We start from the raw sequence: 18119 nt of genomic DNA on the forward strand, positions 1-18119 counted from the left end.
ATGGGACCTCATAGAGACACACCCACTTGACCCTCCCTGGTGTTCATAAACCCGTCACGGACATACATTTGCCTTCCGTGACAAAAAAAAGGTCCTCTTGGTTACAGTTTTTAAAACAACCAAGTGTCATTGTAAACGAGAATATAGTCAACAATTTTGTGGATTGTAGACCAAAAGTATTGAATAGTGTTATGATTAACTACTTCCATAGAAGGAAACCGTCATATTGCTGGTGAAATGAAAGTGAAAATGCGCTGACAGAGAATTTGCGGGAAATGAGAGGTGTGATATTAAGAAGGTCATGAACTCCAAACTCATTTTGTTTTCAGTGTGTGCCCTTCATATACTTGGCAAACCCATCTATGTGTGCCTCTGCCTCTATATTGTTTTGATCAGTTTTTTTGGACAAAACTGAGTGGACCATGTCACACTACTTTCACTAAGGCAAGGGCGTGCTTCTTTTCTTTAGCTTGTTTTGATTGATGCACACAATATTACACCTACAGTACCGGTCAAAAGTTTGTACAAACTTTCCCATTAAATTGAATGAGAAAGTGTGTCCAAACCTTTGACTAGTACTGTATATAAAACCACTTAAAAAAGCAGTATGTGTACAATTGTTGTGCACAGATGTAAACCCATTTTATAAGCTGTATTTTCCTTTACCTTCCCTAACTCGTAGCTCTTATTGGATTAAGAAACACACCATTGTGCAGGGCATACAAGCCTGTGTGTTGTGTCCATCCCCCTCTATAAACATGACTGCATAATAAAGTGGCTCTGCAGACAATACACAGAAGAGATGTGGGAACCTGCGTTGCCTGGCACTAGGCTCAGGGAACCAATCACAGTTGTTAACAAATAGGCCTACCTTCTTGCCCATTTTGCCTTGTTTATAGATTTTCTACTCTCTATCTGATTCGTTTATATGCATTTCCCTCTGCCTTGTATGCTTTCCCCCCCCCATCTATGCTCACTTGTTCTCTGTTCTTATGCAGTTGATCTTTCTCTCGCTCTCTCTCATAGTGTGTAATTAACCATTTAGTGTGAAGAAGAGCTGTAATTAAAAGTTTGGTGCAAGGTTGCAGAGAGCGCCTCAGCTGGAGGGTTTAATGGAATTTACAGTGCACTTGATACAAATGCTAATTTAATTGGCTATCCTTTTCAGCTTCAATTAGAGGTACTAAGGCCACCACCACATTAAAGTCTACATTTAGTTTTCACAACACAACTCGTACTTGTACCGCTGTAACTTAAATATTTCCGTGTTAACCTCGGCCAATTAAGATGGTAAAATTATTATTTTCAGCAGTCTATTTTTGTCTTATGTATTAGTTTCTTATTAATATATCTAAAAGTTACCAATTTATAAAGTACTTGGACAGATAGCTTGCAGTCAAAGGCTATTGTTTTCTGTCTCTTCATCACTTTTGTAGTAAGAGGATGATTATTATTGATTATTTAAGTCCGTCACTGACCATCAAGTCAAAATGTCCGGTGTGTCAGTTCATTTTGGAACACTCAGTAAAAATGTCAGTTTGTAGATTTCCTGAAAAGCTTCCTGTGAATAGACATTCATAAAATAAGTTTGATATTAGAAGCTGTCAATAACAGTGGCGATTTCTTTAAGACTGCAAGGGAAGCTCAGCTTCCCCTAAAATGTCTAAAATTTAAATGGTCAAATATGTACTATTGTGTTAACATTTTATTGACTAAAATGCGTTAGAATACATTCATCTCGAAGACGAGTTGGTTCAGAATTGGCTGACTCGATTTCCTTCTCATACATTCCCGTAGCGTCTCAGTGCATTTCCCCGTTGAAGCCCAGCGTCCGTTGACTTCAATGGGGCTGCTTGGAGCAGTTTTTTTCAGCGCTTCGAAACTAGACGGTCATTGGATAAATGCTGCGATTATGTCCCACCCACGGATGCTCAGCGTCTCTGGGGGTCAATGGAGCAGGGGGCTGGCCTGGACGCTGGGCTTCTGCGTGATGATTGGAGGGTCTGTCGAAGGACTGTATCTCCTTTTGATTGACAGTGATTTTGTACTATAAAAAGTCGCCGAAGCTGTTCAACTTCAAGCAGAGCTCAGCTCAGTCCCATCGCAGATTTTACAAGTCTAGTTGAAAGACGAACTGCTGCAACCTGTTTCTTGGTATTTGCCTGGCGAAATTGCTAGCCAATTTTCATCATACATTTCATACAATTATACACCATATTCCTTGTTTCAGTTTAACCTAATTCCTACATTTCCTCCTTGGAGTTTAATATCGTTTTGTTAGATGTTTGTTCATTCATACAGTAGGCTAGGCTAGTGTTGTAGGGGTGAACTAGCCAGCTAGCAAACTGCACACGATGGCAGACACTGCTAATATTGTCGACCTGATTTTGGCGAAGCCATTTGAAAGTCTTCCTTACGATGAGAAACTTAGAATTAAACAGCAGGGTTAGATCAACACTTAAGATTGATTTAGTGCAAAAGACAGGGCAAAGTAACAGGTCTGTTCAGCTCTCCTGGTAGGACAGAGTTAGCTGGCTGTGCTGTGACAAAGAAAATACTGCTGGCCATTCCTCTTGATGAAACCTTCCCATGGATATTATAAATTATTATAATAATTACATTATTATTTATTATTATTATATAATTAAATTATTGCATTACTATTATATATATATATATATATATATATATATATATATATATATATATATATAAAATTTTTATATAATATAATATTAACATAAATAAATGGACAATTTGTAGATGATGTAGTCCAAATCGCTTTAACCTTTAATGAGGCCACAGTCAACTGGTCAATAAGTAGTCCTAGAAAGAAACTTTACTTACAGTAAGGGCTTAATAAGTAGAGAGACACTGTTCCTGCAAAGCTGTTAGTCATCCATTTGAGTTCAAATGCAATAAACTTGCAACTTCACTAATATACTGTGTATATTTCATTGCCAGTCATTTAATTTTTTAATTTGTTCAGGGCAGAGGGGCGCTGGGTCTCTCACACATACTTTCCTTCTCATCTCTTACACATTCAGACATTTTTGCCCTCTCATTTGTATGTGCATGTCTGCATACACACACTCATTCTCACTGATACACTTATGATTACATCATCGATGGTTGCACATTACCAAGCTGGATAGTCTAATAGCAGCACCTTACTTGAAAATTTATATTTTAGCTTTTTTGCGAGAATAATGTAATGATTATATTCAAGAAAGATTTCATTGCTTGTGCAAGAGAAATTAGATTAGGTCATCTGCAACATAAGGGAGTTGCAGCATGGATACACCCTTGTTACTACAGCAACACAAACACATGCTGTATGCAGCAGGGTCTGTATGAGGCATGCCTGAGCTAAGGGACTTGTGTGTCTGTCTTCTGGATTTATCTGCTTCTTTTACCAGACTAGCAGAAATAACCAGTGAGCTGACTGAGTAACATCCTCATGTGTAGAGGAAGACTAAATGTTAGGAGTTCAGCTCGTTTGTGTGCGTATGAATGAATTGTTTTGAGACGGGAAACGGTTATGTGATTGTGATGTTGTCAGGAAGGAAATCAAAAGAGGCAGAAAACCAAAACGCCCATATTTGAAGTAGGTCAATGTGTTTTTTGTGTTTCATTTTCTGTTCATGTAATAACCACACCAAAACAAGTGGTAAACATAGTCAACTTTCAGTTTTGTTTCTTGCTTCTCAACTCGTCAGGACTTGGGTACATAAGCTGTCATTTCAATTTTAATTTCAAATACATTAAATGAATGTTCCTTCCCTAGTTCTGAAATCGATTCTAGCAACAACCGTTATGTGCTTCTTATTGTTGTTGTTTTTTTGCATCCACGTATGCTGGCATGGCTCGGCATCACAGCCCAGCTTGTATTTGAATTTGCATTACAAAACGGCCACCAGCTTAAAGGTGTGTCTTTCGAGTGCCAGTGAGTCGATGACACAGCACTTTCTTAAAAATAGCCTACATGTGAAGTTCATGGACAAAGTAGCTAAATCTGTTTATTTAAAGGGGGAGAAAGGGGGTTGTCACGGGTTGGCGAGATGCCTACGCAGCGTGCTTGGAGGTGGGTCGGTGAGTTTTGGACATACTCCGAGAAGGTCCACCACGGCCGCCCTAAAACTAGTAATGGAAATGCAAATCAGCATGCCATAGTTCGGCTCAGCGCGGCCAAAAGTGCTAATGGAAAAACCCCACTTGAGTCCAGGCCCTTTTTTGGTGGCAGGAGCTAGAGTCCAAGAACTAAGTTTCAACTTTCTAATTTCTTTAGGTGTCATAAAAAGTTCTGTCACTGCCTTCTTTAGTAACACCTAACAGCAGGGGAAAGAAGAGGTAGGGGGGCAACAAAATGTGCACTAGGTAGAAAAATTTGGAAGTTTGGAGTTGGAAGAGATGAAAGAAGTAGAAAAGAAAGCAGAGAGAGCGGTTTGGTGGAGAAGAGACATTTGGAGTGGGGAAATGGAGGACTGCTAACAGGGAAATGGCAAGTTAAGGAGACGGTAACAAGACAGGGTAGAAAAGAGACAGGAACACAAGAGATGAATAAAGGCCCAGAGGGAGGATAACATGGTGAGCAGAGAACACCAGGCTGAGAGACGGGTAAACACAGAAAAAAGAAAGACAGAGCAGTGGTGTTATGGAGCAACCCACTTATGGAAAGGCGGTGTGTGGAAGTCGGTGAGGAAAGGAGGCAGGGCAGCGTGTATTCACAGTCCTGCTGTCTGATTGGTCGAGACAGCGTCAGGCGGGCCGAGATGAATTTAATCAGAGATGTGCGTCACCAGCTGCAGTTCCAAGACAACAGCTAGCCAGGGGGGCAGTCTCTCTTTCTTCCTCCCCCTCTCTGCATGTGTGTTTGACTAAAATCTCATTGGTGAAAGGGGGTGCTGTGAAAGTGTCTGTGTGTATTGTATTTTTATGTTTTTCAAGAAACATGTAGAGGCGCATTTGTTTGTGCCCGTCTGGAAGCGTGTGTCTGTGAAGAGCATCAATATAAGGAAGAAAAAAACAATGTTTTGCCTTCAAACACTTTACTACATATGTAGTTCTCTTCATGTAAAGGTGTTGTATTTTGGATAGGTCTGTGTTACTGCCAATTCAAGTTTTCTTAATATTAATGCTGTTTCTGTGTGTCGGCAGGTAGGCGGCCATCTGGATTAGTGTTGTGCTCACTGAGAGGGCCTCTGTTTTTAGCCTTTAGACAAGCTCTTGGCAGGCACAGTAAATACCTCTGCGCTCTGAATTTACTTTAACCTCCGGTGTGGCAGCTTCGGCCTGTGTGTGCGTGTCACTTTGTGGTTTTTTCCCCCCAGCACTGCAGTACAGGACTGCTGTAGGAATAGTTCTTACACGACATTAAAGGAGTGAAGCTTTATTTATGCCGTCAGTTTACCACTATTTCATGGTTTAAAAAAAAAAATCCCCTTCCCTCCACACACAATTGCACAACCTGTGTCTTTTTCGTCTCTTCCTTGAGTGAAGGCAGTCTAAGCTGTTGTGTAGAACAGCCATATCTATCTAGGGACGATACAAAACAACATAATCAACTCTAATCATCATGCATTTACCCATGGACCAAGTAACTGTAATTCACGGAAGCTCTTAGGTCACTAGCATTTAGAAGCCATAATGAAAGCCGCTGTTTCTGTGTGGCAGGGAATGCTCAGGTAGAGTAGTGCTATACCAGATCTAGGTTCCTCATAGGTGCATACAGCCACAGACTCACACCAACATCGTCTTTTGATTTTCTCAGTAGGAATTATTCAGTGTTTAGGTCAGACAGTACATTTTTCTCAGTCTTGCAGCAGCCCGGAGAGAGAAGTTTAGCCAAGCCGATCTCTTTGGTTGCTAGCTGTCCAGGGCCTGCTAATAATAACACCTTTCAGGCTAACGCTCAATTAGATGGCTGGCTAGTCACTGCAACCACAGGGAAAGGGTCAGGCTGAGGCCAGTCCAGCAGGGAAAGGTGTGTGTGTGTGTGTGTGTGTGTGGAAGAAAAGAGTGTAACGAAGAGGAAAGGAGGTGTCTCGATGTGTTTTGTGTGTGTCGGTGTTCAGTCAGCAGAAAAAATATGACCTTTTCAAAGAGTGCGTCTGGGCCAGTAACATATGTTTGACAAAAGGCTGCATGAGGCAGTTAATTTAAAGGGACAGCGCACACCGGCATACAGTGCAGACAAACCGATTCAATTACTAACACCTGCTGAGTACTATACATAAAATACAATACACAAAATTCAATTTCCAGAGACTGCGTGAACACGTGTTGAAAGTAAAACATGTCTGCAGCACATTCTTTGAAGATCTTCCCCATAAATAGGACCGTTCCATCTAGAGTTGCAAAGATTAATTGATCAATTGATTAGTTGTCAAGTAATAAATTAATTGCCAACTATTTTGATAATCGGTTTGAGTCATTTTTTGCGTTAAAAGTTAGGAAAAATTCTCTGATTCCAGCTTCTTGGATGTGAATGTTTTCTAGTTCCACTCCTCTCTCTTCACTCCTCTCACTATGACAGTAAACTGAATATCTTTGAGTTGTGGACAAAACAAGACATTTGAAGACGGTGCTTTGGAAAACACTGATCGAAATCTTTTACCATTTTATACAGACGTTTTATAGACCAAACAACTAATCAAATAATTGAATACATAATCAACAAATTAATCGACAATGAAAATAATCGTTAGTTGCAGCCCTAGTTTCATCACATACCGCTAGAATATAACTTGATAAGATGGCTAGTTTCTGTGCTATCACCACATGTGCAGGTCATATAGTAATTTTGAAAAAAAATTTGGGTTACCAAGAAATTGATTAAACTGGACTAACGTATATGAAAAACCTCACTGTTTAGAGACTGCAGGATTTACTTAGAAAAATTTCAGCTGCTATTTTTTCGTTAGTGTGTCAAATTTCAGCTCTACCACGTCAAATATAATAAACGACTAATGGTGGCTTAACCCAGACATTAATACCTTGCTACCTGCATGTGTCTTTGTGTGTGTGTGTGTGTGTGCGCGTGCATGCGTGCGTGTGTGTGTGTGTGTGTGCGCGTGCGCGTGCCTGTGTATTATATCCATCCAGTGCCAGAGCCTGCTCCCACTAAGCCCAGTCCCGGCCCACCCCACCACCTCCACCCCGCCAGCCCTACGCTGCCCCTCTTCTCCTCCTCTTCTTCTTCTGGCAATGGCAAGCGCGCCTCCTCCAGTAGCCAACTCCCGACTCAGACTCCCCCTCAGCCGCAGTGCCAGTTGTCCTCTGCCAGTGCTCGTTACCCGCCCAGAGAGGTGCCCCCACGCTTCCGCCAGCAGGAGCACAAGCAGCTACTGAAGAGAGGCCAGCCACTGCCTGCAGGAGCCCTCAGCGCTCTCACCCTCTCCTGTTCCTCTTCCTCCTCCTCTTCGCCTTCATCTTATTCTTCTTCTTCTACGATTACCAGCAGCACTTTCCCGAACTCTACCACGTCCACTGCAAGCAAACACCACCAAGGTTTGTGTCAATACAGTAAAAAAAAAAAATGCCTTGGAATAGATTCTTGATTAAATTTTTTTCATTTTATCGCTATCGTGGTGGCTGTGTGCAAATTGTTATAAACTTTATTTAGTCTGATATCGTTTTCATTTTTGTGCATGTCCGCTGTATTTTGGCTATATAACATATAAATATGTTGGGACATTTTAGACATTTATATATAGAAATTATAACAGAATAACTTTTTTAAGGACCCTACATTAAGCTTCATTTCAGAGTTTGTATTCAGTTTACTTTGGCACAGATACAGTGGTATGCTATGCAGCTTTGACAGATTTAATGAATCATAGGCATAATAAATTATGGTGATTATAATTGTAGTTTAACGGCACACCTTCGCTTCCTGTCAGTGTAAAATAATGACGAAATACAGCTCCTAAATAATCTGGGTTGGCTGACCAATTTAAAGCCAAATTAAAATTTAAGACTCAAGTCTAAGCTGTTTTCAATTGGCTGCTCCCCCCACTTTTCCATTGTTCCTTTCTTTGGCCTTCTGAAATGATTCTGAAAGCTGTATGCTAGTTTCCATTAGTGTGCAAGTCTGCATCCACGTGCTTATAACACTGGCAATAATAACGCCAATTTTTTTCAACGCCTTGGAATATTTTGTTTACATGTCTTAGTCTAAGTCAGAAGAACATGGTTTTGTTGTTGAAGCCTCTGCATGCTCTTTTGCTCGACTCACAGGACCCCACACACACACACACACACACACACACACACACACACTCACTCTCAGTCCTCTGTAGCCAGCGGTAATCTTTTAATGAACTCACCGGTGGCCCCTAAGATCACTAATACTGAACCTGCCTTTAGGTGCTCATTGTGCGGCAGCTTGTGTGTATTTGTATGCAAGTAATGTGTTGATAATGGATGACCATGATTTATTTATGTCATTATTACTCCAGTTTTTCCTCAGTTTATGGATAGCACTGCATTTCTTTTCGCACGCACACTCAAGAACTTTTTTTTGTGTGCATTCATTTAAAGGGATTTTCTTTGTAAAGAAATCACAACCATCTGCTTTGTAGTGTACACAGACACAAAATGCAGCTCACATCCTCTAACACAAAACAATGTAACTTTGAAGACATAGATGCAAGGACATCTCTGTAGCCCACCACGCAATCAACATTTCATGTTCAGGTTAGCAGACGCTCGCATGAGTATCTGCTCGCATCTTCTCGCATCTTGGTTGTGTTTCTCTTCTCAGACTTTATATATTTTTTTTCTCTCTCTCTCTTTCTTTTCATCAATGCTCCTTTGCCGCGGTGTGATGCCTTCCATTACTGACTCAACATTTGCTGGGACAACACCAGGCACTTGGTAAACAAATCTGCAGCAGCTGTGGTGCAAGGCTTGTAAGTCAGCAAACTACAGCCCTCTGCATCACAGGGGCAACTGGTGCTTCTATATTCTGTCTAGTCGCTGTTGTTCTTGTACTTGGGCCTTTGCTACCAATCACAGCATCAAACAAAAGCTTAGTCTGTGTAGCCTGTTAGTGGATGCCTTTTTTTTATTTATTTTTTAACAAGTTGCCGTATTTACTAGTCCATTTAATGAAAAGTGTTGTAAATCAGTCTCTTTTCTTTCAGCATTTCACAAACAATTAAACATTAAATAACTGAGACTAGGGCTGCACGATATTTAGTTTCATTGTCTACATTGCGATGTGCACATGTGCGATAGTCACATCGCAGGATGTGCGATGTTATTGCTACAACTTTTTTGCTGCTTGATATAAAAAAAGTAAACTCTTTCCATTCTCCTTTTACATGATTGTTATCGGTCGACCCTTCTCCTTTAAGACAGGTAGCCATGTGGGCAACGTGTGTTTGTGATGTAACATTAGTCCAACGGCGAGGTTTGTTATGGGAAGTGAGGCTCTCCCGTGTGTAGAAAAGTACCGTAAGCAGCAGCTGCCGCGGACACAGTGATGCACATGCTTTTCTATGGGTAGTGAACCTACAGTAGTCAGTGTTCTACGTTCGCCGCAAAGACAAAATAAATCACCTGATCAATGCAACATTATCACAACATCTTCCGGCCATTTTTCACCGCAGAGTTGCCAGAAAACTACTACCAGCCAGGCTAAAGCTGATATAGTTGGCCGAAAGAAACAAGGGGTCTGTCCCAACTAACTTTAGCGGTTCACACCTGCGAATATTAATATAATTGACTTTAGCCTGGATTGATAGTATCATATGAATACAATGGTGTCATGTGACAGTCAACCAGTGTATTTAACTACCTAATGTCCCTCTCCTAAATCACTTCAGAAGAGTAGTCACAGCGGTTACTTGCTTTGGTGTTTGTAAAGTATTAAAGTTCAACAAAGAATGGTTCACATAAGAAAAGTTCCTTTTTCCTTTTTATTTATATGTAGATGCACTCCCATACAAAATCACCACAGTACTCGAGAATTATTTATTTCCAAAAAGAGCTATTTATGTCATCTTGTAAAAATTTGTCTTTTTTTCATATGGCAATATATATCGCAATGTCAGTTTTTTCCAATATCGTAGCAGGCTGCAGGCTTAACTCACTCAAGAGAAGCAATACCTCTAAGCCTTTAGATTTAAAAGAATATATTTATCTTTTTTGCTTCAGACAAGTTTGTGTAGTAACCTATATTGTCCTCATCCACTGGTTGTTGTCCTGTTTGGCCTTTACTTCGCCCCAGTTTTCCTAGGGGTCTCCCAGTACAACGCAGCCTGTGGCGTAGTAGCATTGACTGGATTTTCACCCCCTTCCCCTCTGGTTCTTGTCCTGAGGGCTTCCACTTCACATTCTGTTCTGTCCTGTCTGCTCAGCAAATAGCCTCAAGCTAGTGGCCCTGTTGTGGCAAATATTCTAGCATACATCATTTAGAGAGGGGACATTGTAGTTAAACTTATTACCGTGCACTTGAAGATTTAAGCCCAAACCTATGCTTTGTTTGCATAAAACCTCACTGCTTTTTTAGTAGAAGAGCTTGAGAATTAACTTAAAATCCCTGCCTGCAAGTACAGATAATTTTTTTATATTCTACGTAAGTATGGAATTAACTCTGTTTTGAGGACATGTTTCTGACCTCTCTGGTGAGGTTACTGTGGCCCAAATGGATGTGATGATGTACACACTTTTTCACTTGTGCACATGTAAACACAAACACATGTGCAGAGATGTAGTGGCTGTGCAGCAAAAAGAACACACTAGTCTGACCTAGTTGTGTCCTCTCAGATCAGGTCTGCCTTGCAGGCCAGCTGGCTCAGAGTTTAAAGGGCACACACACACACGCGTCTTAGTTTATGAGCCAGCCGCACTGCAGTATTATTGGGTAGATATCCTAAGGTGGTTAAATGTGTTTAAAAAAAATTCTTTTGACCCATTTTTTTGTTATTTTCCTCACGTTTGGTTCAGAGAAATCCTACTGATTTAATTTAGAAGCCATATTAAATTTAAAGTGGCCATATTATGAAAAAATCACTTTTTCTGGGATTTGGGGTGTTCTTTTGTGTCTCTGGTGCTTCCACACACATACAAACTTTGAAAAAATCCATCCATGCTGTTTTGAGTGAGATACAGTTTCTGAATGTGTCCTGCCTTCAGTTTCCTAGTGAGCTGTTCAAAATCGGCTCGGACTGTGACGTCACAGTCCGAAATGAGCTGGCTAACCACAACCGTTAGCTCGTTAGCATGCCAACCATTAGCATTAGCATGCTAACGCTAATGCTAACGCTAGCATGCTACGTCGTTCTCAATAGCAAAGCACTGCTACAACACACACAAGTTCACCATAATCTACAAAAGAACTACTTACATGTGTGCCCTCATTTACAAGTCTCCCAGCTAATCCTGCCTTGTAACTGACCAAAGTTGGAGAAACAGGCTTTCTTTTACTGTCTCTAGAGTTAGCTAGCTGACATGATCTACATCTGAACTACTGAGCATGTGCGAGTGCAATCAAAGATAGTACAGAAGAAGAAGATGAAAAGAGGTCTCACTCTGTAGCTAAAACAGAGACCAGGTGAAAAGAGGATCTGCAGCAGTGAGAGAGAGCTGTGCAGTACAACAAAAATATGGTGTTTTTTGAAAATTAAACCATGTAAACCTATTCTGGTACAACCTTAAAATACAGTTATGAACCTGAAAATGAGCATAATATTGGCGCTTTAAGTGTGTGTGACTAATAACATTCCAGCTATAGACCTAAAACAATAGATGCGTCATGTGTAATGGGATAACCGTCTAACCGTCTCTTACCTGGGTACTGCTTAAAATTGCCACCTATGGGCAGCAATATATATTGTCTGCTGTGCAGCCCCTAATTGCTTGACCCAAAGGACCAAAGAGACCAGGGAGGCAAACTTAAAAAGGTTCAGTGAACTACAAAACCTTACCATTAGCTACCAACAATTACCTGAATTGTACAGTAAGTCAGAGTTTTTGCTGATTGCTAGCTCTCAACAGCATTGATCTGTTAGCTCAACAGATCATTTGTGACCAGCAAACATTGTTTTGTTAGCTATCCTATCTTAGCTCAAATGTAACATTTAGTAACATTAACATTATGAGTTATTTTCCCTAAAATTTAAATGCTAAGCAGCTGATTCATGCTAATCAAATGTAAACATACAACCTGTTAACAACAAGGAGAAGTGCTGGTCTTCCTTCCTAAATCCCATTTCACAATATTTCAAGACAAATCCAGCAAGCCCGCTTACAATCTGTTAGAATCTACAAAAAGAGGAACGCCCAGGCAACACAACAGTAACATTAACCACATACTAGCCACTAGGGGCTATCCACACACATTGCAACATCCACAAATTCTGAAAGACAATCCCATCCAATTTCAAGGGCATTGACATCACTCCCAGTGACCTCTGCTCTCTGAACCCCATTTAATTGTCCCAAAAATTCTCCCTCCCTCGACACACCCACCATCCCCATCTCTCCAGCTGACTGGGGACCATTAAGTAGTCTGGAGTAGCCAGCAGCCGTCCAGACAAGCTCCCCAGTAGCAGGTGCTGGAGTGGGGGTCTCAGACTGTGGGAACTGCAGCCCAACAGCTGTTTGCTGGTCACCCAGACAGAGCATGTAGCCAGAAGGCACTCTGCTGGGTGCTTTTAAAACACTTGGCCCAGTCATTTGGGCCCTTTTTGATTCGCAGGTAGCACAGTTGGGTTTTTGAGCTTATCTATGAAGGTGGAACAGAAAGAAGAAGAAGAAAAAATTGATGGGTTGAGTAAGGCATAAACTAAACTAATGGTGTATGGGGTTGTGTTTTTTTTCATCGCTTAACAATTTCTGTAAGGTGCAATATGTAATACTGACAGCTAGTGTTTAAAATAGTTACTGCAGTACAAATTCAAAATACTGGAGATAGTCGTCTCCCCCGTCCCCTCCTCCCCAGTTCACGGAGGCTGCCCGGCTGAGACCACAGCATCCACAACAATGTTGCTAGAAGCTTGTCTCACATAGCCTGACATTGACTGGGCCAAGTGTTTACTTCACAGCACAGCAGAGTAGCTAACGTTAGAAGCTGGCTATATTGACAGTCATGAAAGCCTGTGCTGACGCGCTGGGTTTACGTTTTTACAAGTATATCCGGCAACCTGGCCTGGCTGTGAAACTGGGCAGTTGATAACAACACACGGGCCAAAACACAAACAGAAATTCCATCATGGAATGGAAATTTCAAAAGGAGAAAATACTGGCATTAGCATTGGGGTCATTTTTGGATTTAGAACAGTAAAGATATTACATATTGGACCTTTAATTTTAAAAAGTGTAATGTTCTTCAAGTACCTTCTCGTGGAAATGCAGGTCTGCTTCTTCAAACATGGTACCATTAAGATGTGAAAGTCTGTACCACTTAGATTATGTTTTAAAATCATAATCACAAGACTACTTGGCCATAATGAAGTCGGGGAGGTATAGATTGCCCCATGTGCTCAGTCTGACACACGTATGCACACACAAGTGAGAGAACCCCCTAGTGGCTTCATTAATCCAGCCTATGTGAGGGAAACTAGAGAAGTTACCATGGTCTTGCTCTCCTATTTTTTTCTCTTCTCTCAGCAGAGGTAAACAGACATGAATAATGAGCTTTTTAAACCCTCCTGTGACCATTCCCTCAGTCTTTCTTTTTTTCCCCGCTTCCGGAAAAACAAGTACCGGTACATACCGTCTTTGATCCGAGTGGGCATGAAGCACCCCTCAAAGAGAGATAGAAGGGGTCTGTTTGGGTGCGAAAGACTACTGAACGTCCCCTCCTTTCCTGGTTCTGGTGTTATGTCAACCCACGGTTTGCTCTGAGAAAACCATGCGTAGTCTTCAGCTCACAGTCAAACTAAGGATTCCATTTATTGCCACACCATCTCTCTTAGTCTGTTCTTTCTTATAGTCTCCCTTGTTTTCCCTTGCCACTGCAAATACCAACCCCTCCCCCCAGACTTTCCTCCATCTCTCCCTACCATTCTCTCTCTTTCTGTCACCCTGCCTTTCATTTTAATCAAAGTGGAGGGGAGCCACTTAATTCTTGGCTACCTGCCCATTTTTATGATGGCAGCTAGTCTCATCAGAAGCTTATTTCTGTTTATGTTGTTGCTGTTGTTTAATGTCACTTTGTCCACACAAGCTCTGCTGGTGTGCGCATCATTAGGGATTTGCTGTTATTATTTATGTAGTCCAGGTTCTCTCCTCTAAAGAGAACAAGCCTGTATCTGCACGCATTGACTTGCACATTCACAAAAAGGCAGCCTTGGTCCCTGTTGGAAGCATCTTAGGGTCCCTTAGTTTCTATTTTTGAACCTTTTTCATTCACAAAATGTAATAAAAGACTGCCCTCCTAATTGCAACCAGAATGAAAGCATCACCGCATTACTGACGCATGATTGCAAATGGTGGATGGAAATAATTGTCCCCTTTTCTTTGTTTTTCATGCTAAGCTTGCTTTCGTCTCTTCTCTGCCAAATCACTGCTTTGCCAAGAATCAGCAAGACCTTTCTATTGGAGTGTCTGTTGAGGGAGTTAAAGTGGAACAATCGGGGCATTTTGAGGTGAAAGGAAAAATAGGCTGTTTTGCATTAGTCCACGCATGTACATATCTACAGAAATAGACACAATAGCATTAGCACCCATTCAGTATAATGCAATCCAAATACAATAGTCCCGCAATAAAAACTCCTTTTGTAGAGCTTATAATGTTCCATTTTGTTACCCACATTTGCTATTTGCATTGCACACTCAGTAACTGCACATGCTATTGGTCCAAGATGTAGCAGCAGTGATTTGGTGGTGTGAGGAATTTTGTGTTTGACTGCATAGCTTGCCGCAGACATACTAAGATGTTTCCCATCCTTGCATGGATCTGTGTAAGCACTCTGAGAGTGCCGCTGGTGCACCTCTCCTCAGGTATTTTTCCACTCTCGCTCTCTCTCTGACTGACCCCTTTTTTCCCACAACAGGCAATGCACACTTTTTTTTCCTTTTTTGTTTGTTTGTTTTTTTATTAAGAATTTGGTTTGTTTACACCATCTGTGACGGGAGTGATTTAAAAAAGAACTGCTTTCCAGGCTTTGATTAAGTTATCATGTAACCTATTTTTACACTCTTTGGGAAACCGAATGGGTGAGAGAGAGACCAGGTGGGTGAGGGGTCAACTGAAAAAAAAATTCCCCGAGGCTGCAGCCTCTGCACTTCTTGGCTATGTTTCAGGTCTGATAAAATGGCGCTTGTCTTCTCTTTCAAAGCTAGCATTGACAGAGCTAGGACAAAACAGAAAGGGAGTAACATTAGTAGCTTTTAATGGTGCTGTCATATTTCTTAGCGTTTAGAAAACAAAACGCCTACAAGCCAGTGAGAGTTTGCAGTGGTAACTGAAAAGACCAGCTGTTTGGGTTTTTTAATTTTTTTATTTCTTTACAAATTGACTGTGTGGCAAGCTGTCATGTGCCAGATCAATAGATCCGAAATAGTGCCAAACCAACCTTTTGTTAAACAGAGCTACTCTACACACAAAATTGCAGTGGAACTCAAACATCAAAAACACCTACATTTAGATGCATGTAAAATGCTTTTGTAACTAAGATAACTGTAGATATAATTAAAGGTGCTGTAGGTAGGATTGTAAAGATCCAGGACTTAGCCAAAAAATTTGAACGTCAACAACTTCTCAGTCCCTCCCCCCTTTCTGCCAAAGCCCAAAACGGTCTCCGAAGCCCCTCCCCCCACAAGGGAGAATGAATGTGTGTGCATGAGCAGCGATTGACACACAGTTAGACACCCCCTGGCCCTGATTGGAGCATCTGAACAGGGAGCTGTGGATTTTTGTCTAAGTCTTACCTACTGCACCTTTAACGTATCTCATCCTTCAATAGGTCTAGTATATCTGACACATGGATATATTGGTGTTAAATTCCAAGTCCCTTGAATATCTTCCAAAATGATTCCTTAATGCTATATTAGCTTGCTGTTTTTTGGGCACCTGGCAGTTTTCACCTGACAATTTTTTTTCTGTCCACTTTTTAGGAATGAAAGTTTGATTGGACAGGTATGTGTGCAGGCCAGTGTTGCCACAGTTACTTTGAAAAAGTAACTTAGTTACTTTACAGATTACTTGATTATAAAAGTAATTTAGTTACTTTACAGATTACTTGATTTTAAAAGTAACGAAGTTAGATTACAAGTTACTTTATTAATTACATTCAGCAACTGCCGACAACACCCCCACAGCCTCAACATAAAAATGACAACCGGTTTACTGTGAGGCAGCTCGGCGTTTATTATGGCACAAAAGAGAGCGAGTCAACCGTGTTTAAGGGCAGCATTTCCGCTACAACATAGGCCTACTGCCCGACCAACTTCTTCAACTCTCCCCCACTTACTGGTTTATTATGGCACGAAAGAGAGCGAGTCAACCGTGTTTAAGGGCAGCATTTCCGCTACAACATAGGCCTACTGCCCGACCAACTTCTTCAACTCTCCCCCACTTACTGGTTTTGCACCGAAGTCCAGCTTTTGTTGTTTGGGTGGTGGGGGGCCTCCTGCTCTCTGCTTCGCACCACCTGCTGGGACTTGCTCTGTAAGTTTGACTGCAGTGCTGCGACTCCAAATGGTTCTTCAAATTTGACGTAGTGTTTTTGTAGCTAGATAGCACTTAGTCGCTACCAGCACAGAGTGTACAACCAACCTTAATATTGCCGTCTTTAGCTGACACAAACTCAAAATAGTGAAGGTATTTCCAGCTAGAAAGCGCGCATCTCTGTCCTCCCTCCATTGTTGTTTACGTTTGTGTCGCTGCGTGGTACACGTGAACTGTCCTCATGCTGAAAACGTGACTTGTCGCATACGTGACTTCACTCCCCGAGACGCAAGAAGAAAGCAAAAATATAAAAAGTGGTCAGATTAGAGTAACGCGTTATGTGGCATCACTGGTGAAGGCATTACTTTTACCTTGGATTTTTGTCATGCAAACCAAAATTAGTCCAGGCAGTGAAACCAACTTATTGTCAAATGGCAAAGAAAACTTGTGGAAAGTCCTATTAAAGGCTTTCCAATTGAAGGCTCACATCTGGCTTTATAGTTTGATCAACTTCTTACTTTACTCCAAAACAATTGGCACTGTCACAGCAGTTGTGAGGGATTACATTTGCTGTGATGTTTCAGTAGTTTTTTTTTCTGTGTTCTACTGATTTCATAGTTATTGCTGTGTGTGTGTGTGTGTGTGTGTCTGTGTGTCTGTGTGTGTGTGTGTGTGTGTGTGTGTGTGTGTGTGTGTGTGTGCGCGTGTGCGCGCCATCAGTCTGACGACCCTGTGTGATAAGGCTGCCTGGGGAGTGGAGATAAGTGTGTTGAAGCGAGAATTGCATTCACAGCCATTCTGTGGCATGTTGCACAGCATCTTAAAGCCACATATCTGCCAGCGTTAGTGTTTCCACACACCTTAAACAAATGGACTTTTCTCTCATCTGACTGAATTGTTTTGACCACTGGGTCTTTATCTCATGATGGATAACTTATAGCTATTATGGAAATTACTGCAACAATCTGATGGAAACTAATGGCAGAGTAATGGAAGGTAAAACAGCTTAATTACCAAACAAGACAAATATTTTACAGACACAGTCTGAGTCTTATAATTAAAGGTTAGTGAGCCACGCTTACTGCAGCTGCTCAGGAGGGTAGCCAGAAATGTATTATTTTCTAGTAGGCTTCTAATGCTTGTTGAACAGAACTGTTTATGTTGCATATGGTTTGTTCATGTTTAATGTGTTGCAGCCAACTTAAAAACGTATTCGTATATTGTCATAAGGAATATTACGTTTGCATAAGGATACATAGTATTTACATGCAGCAACACGTCTGCTCTTTTACCCCTGAAAAGTCCACTTTTGCTATATGCTGGAAAACACAAACGCAGATAAATATCTAGCTTGTACACGATTTGGCTGTTTCATAATACATATGAATTTTCCTTTCTCCTCCAAGAGTTACTGGATGAATTTTTCCTTATCATTGGTTGGCCTGTGTGCTGGTGATATTCCCAGCAGTTCACATTGGTTTTAAGCCCATTGCATGAG

At 41.2% G+C, this 18119-nt stretch overlaps 1 protein-coding gene across 3 annotated transcripts in view; it reads left to right on the forward strand.

Moving 5' to 3' along the window:
- The window catches only part of tnrc6c2 (trinucleotide repeat containing adaptor 6C2), a 61427-nt gene that overhangs the window by 16706 nt on the left and 26602 nt on the right, over positions 1-18119 (forward strand). For 2 of the 3 annotated variants that reach the window (XM_039778501.1, XM_039778578.1), the window contains exon 4: positions 7105-7509. The exons of the other annotated variant lie outside the window; for it this stretch is intronic. In XM_039778501.1, the coding sequence (XP_039634435.1) occupies positions 7105-7509 (405 nt within the window). The remainder of the gene's footprint in view (positions 1-7104; positions 7510-18119) is intronic. 3 annotated transcript variants of the gene reach the window in all.

The sequence above is a fragment of the Perca fluviatilis genome, chromosome 1 (genome assembly GCF_010015445.1).
Source record: "Perca fluviatilis chromosome 1, GENO_Pfluv_1.0, whole genome shotgun sequence".
In the NCBI taxonomy this organism is placed as follows: domain Eukaryota; kingdom Metazoa; phylum Chordata; class Actinopteri; order Perciformes; family Percidae; genus Perca; species Perca fluviatilis.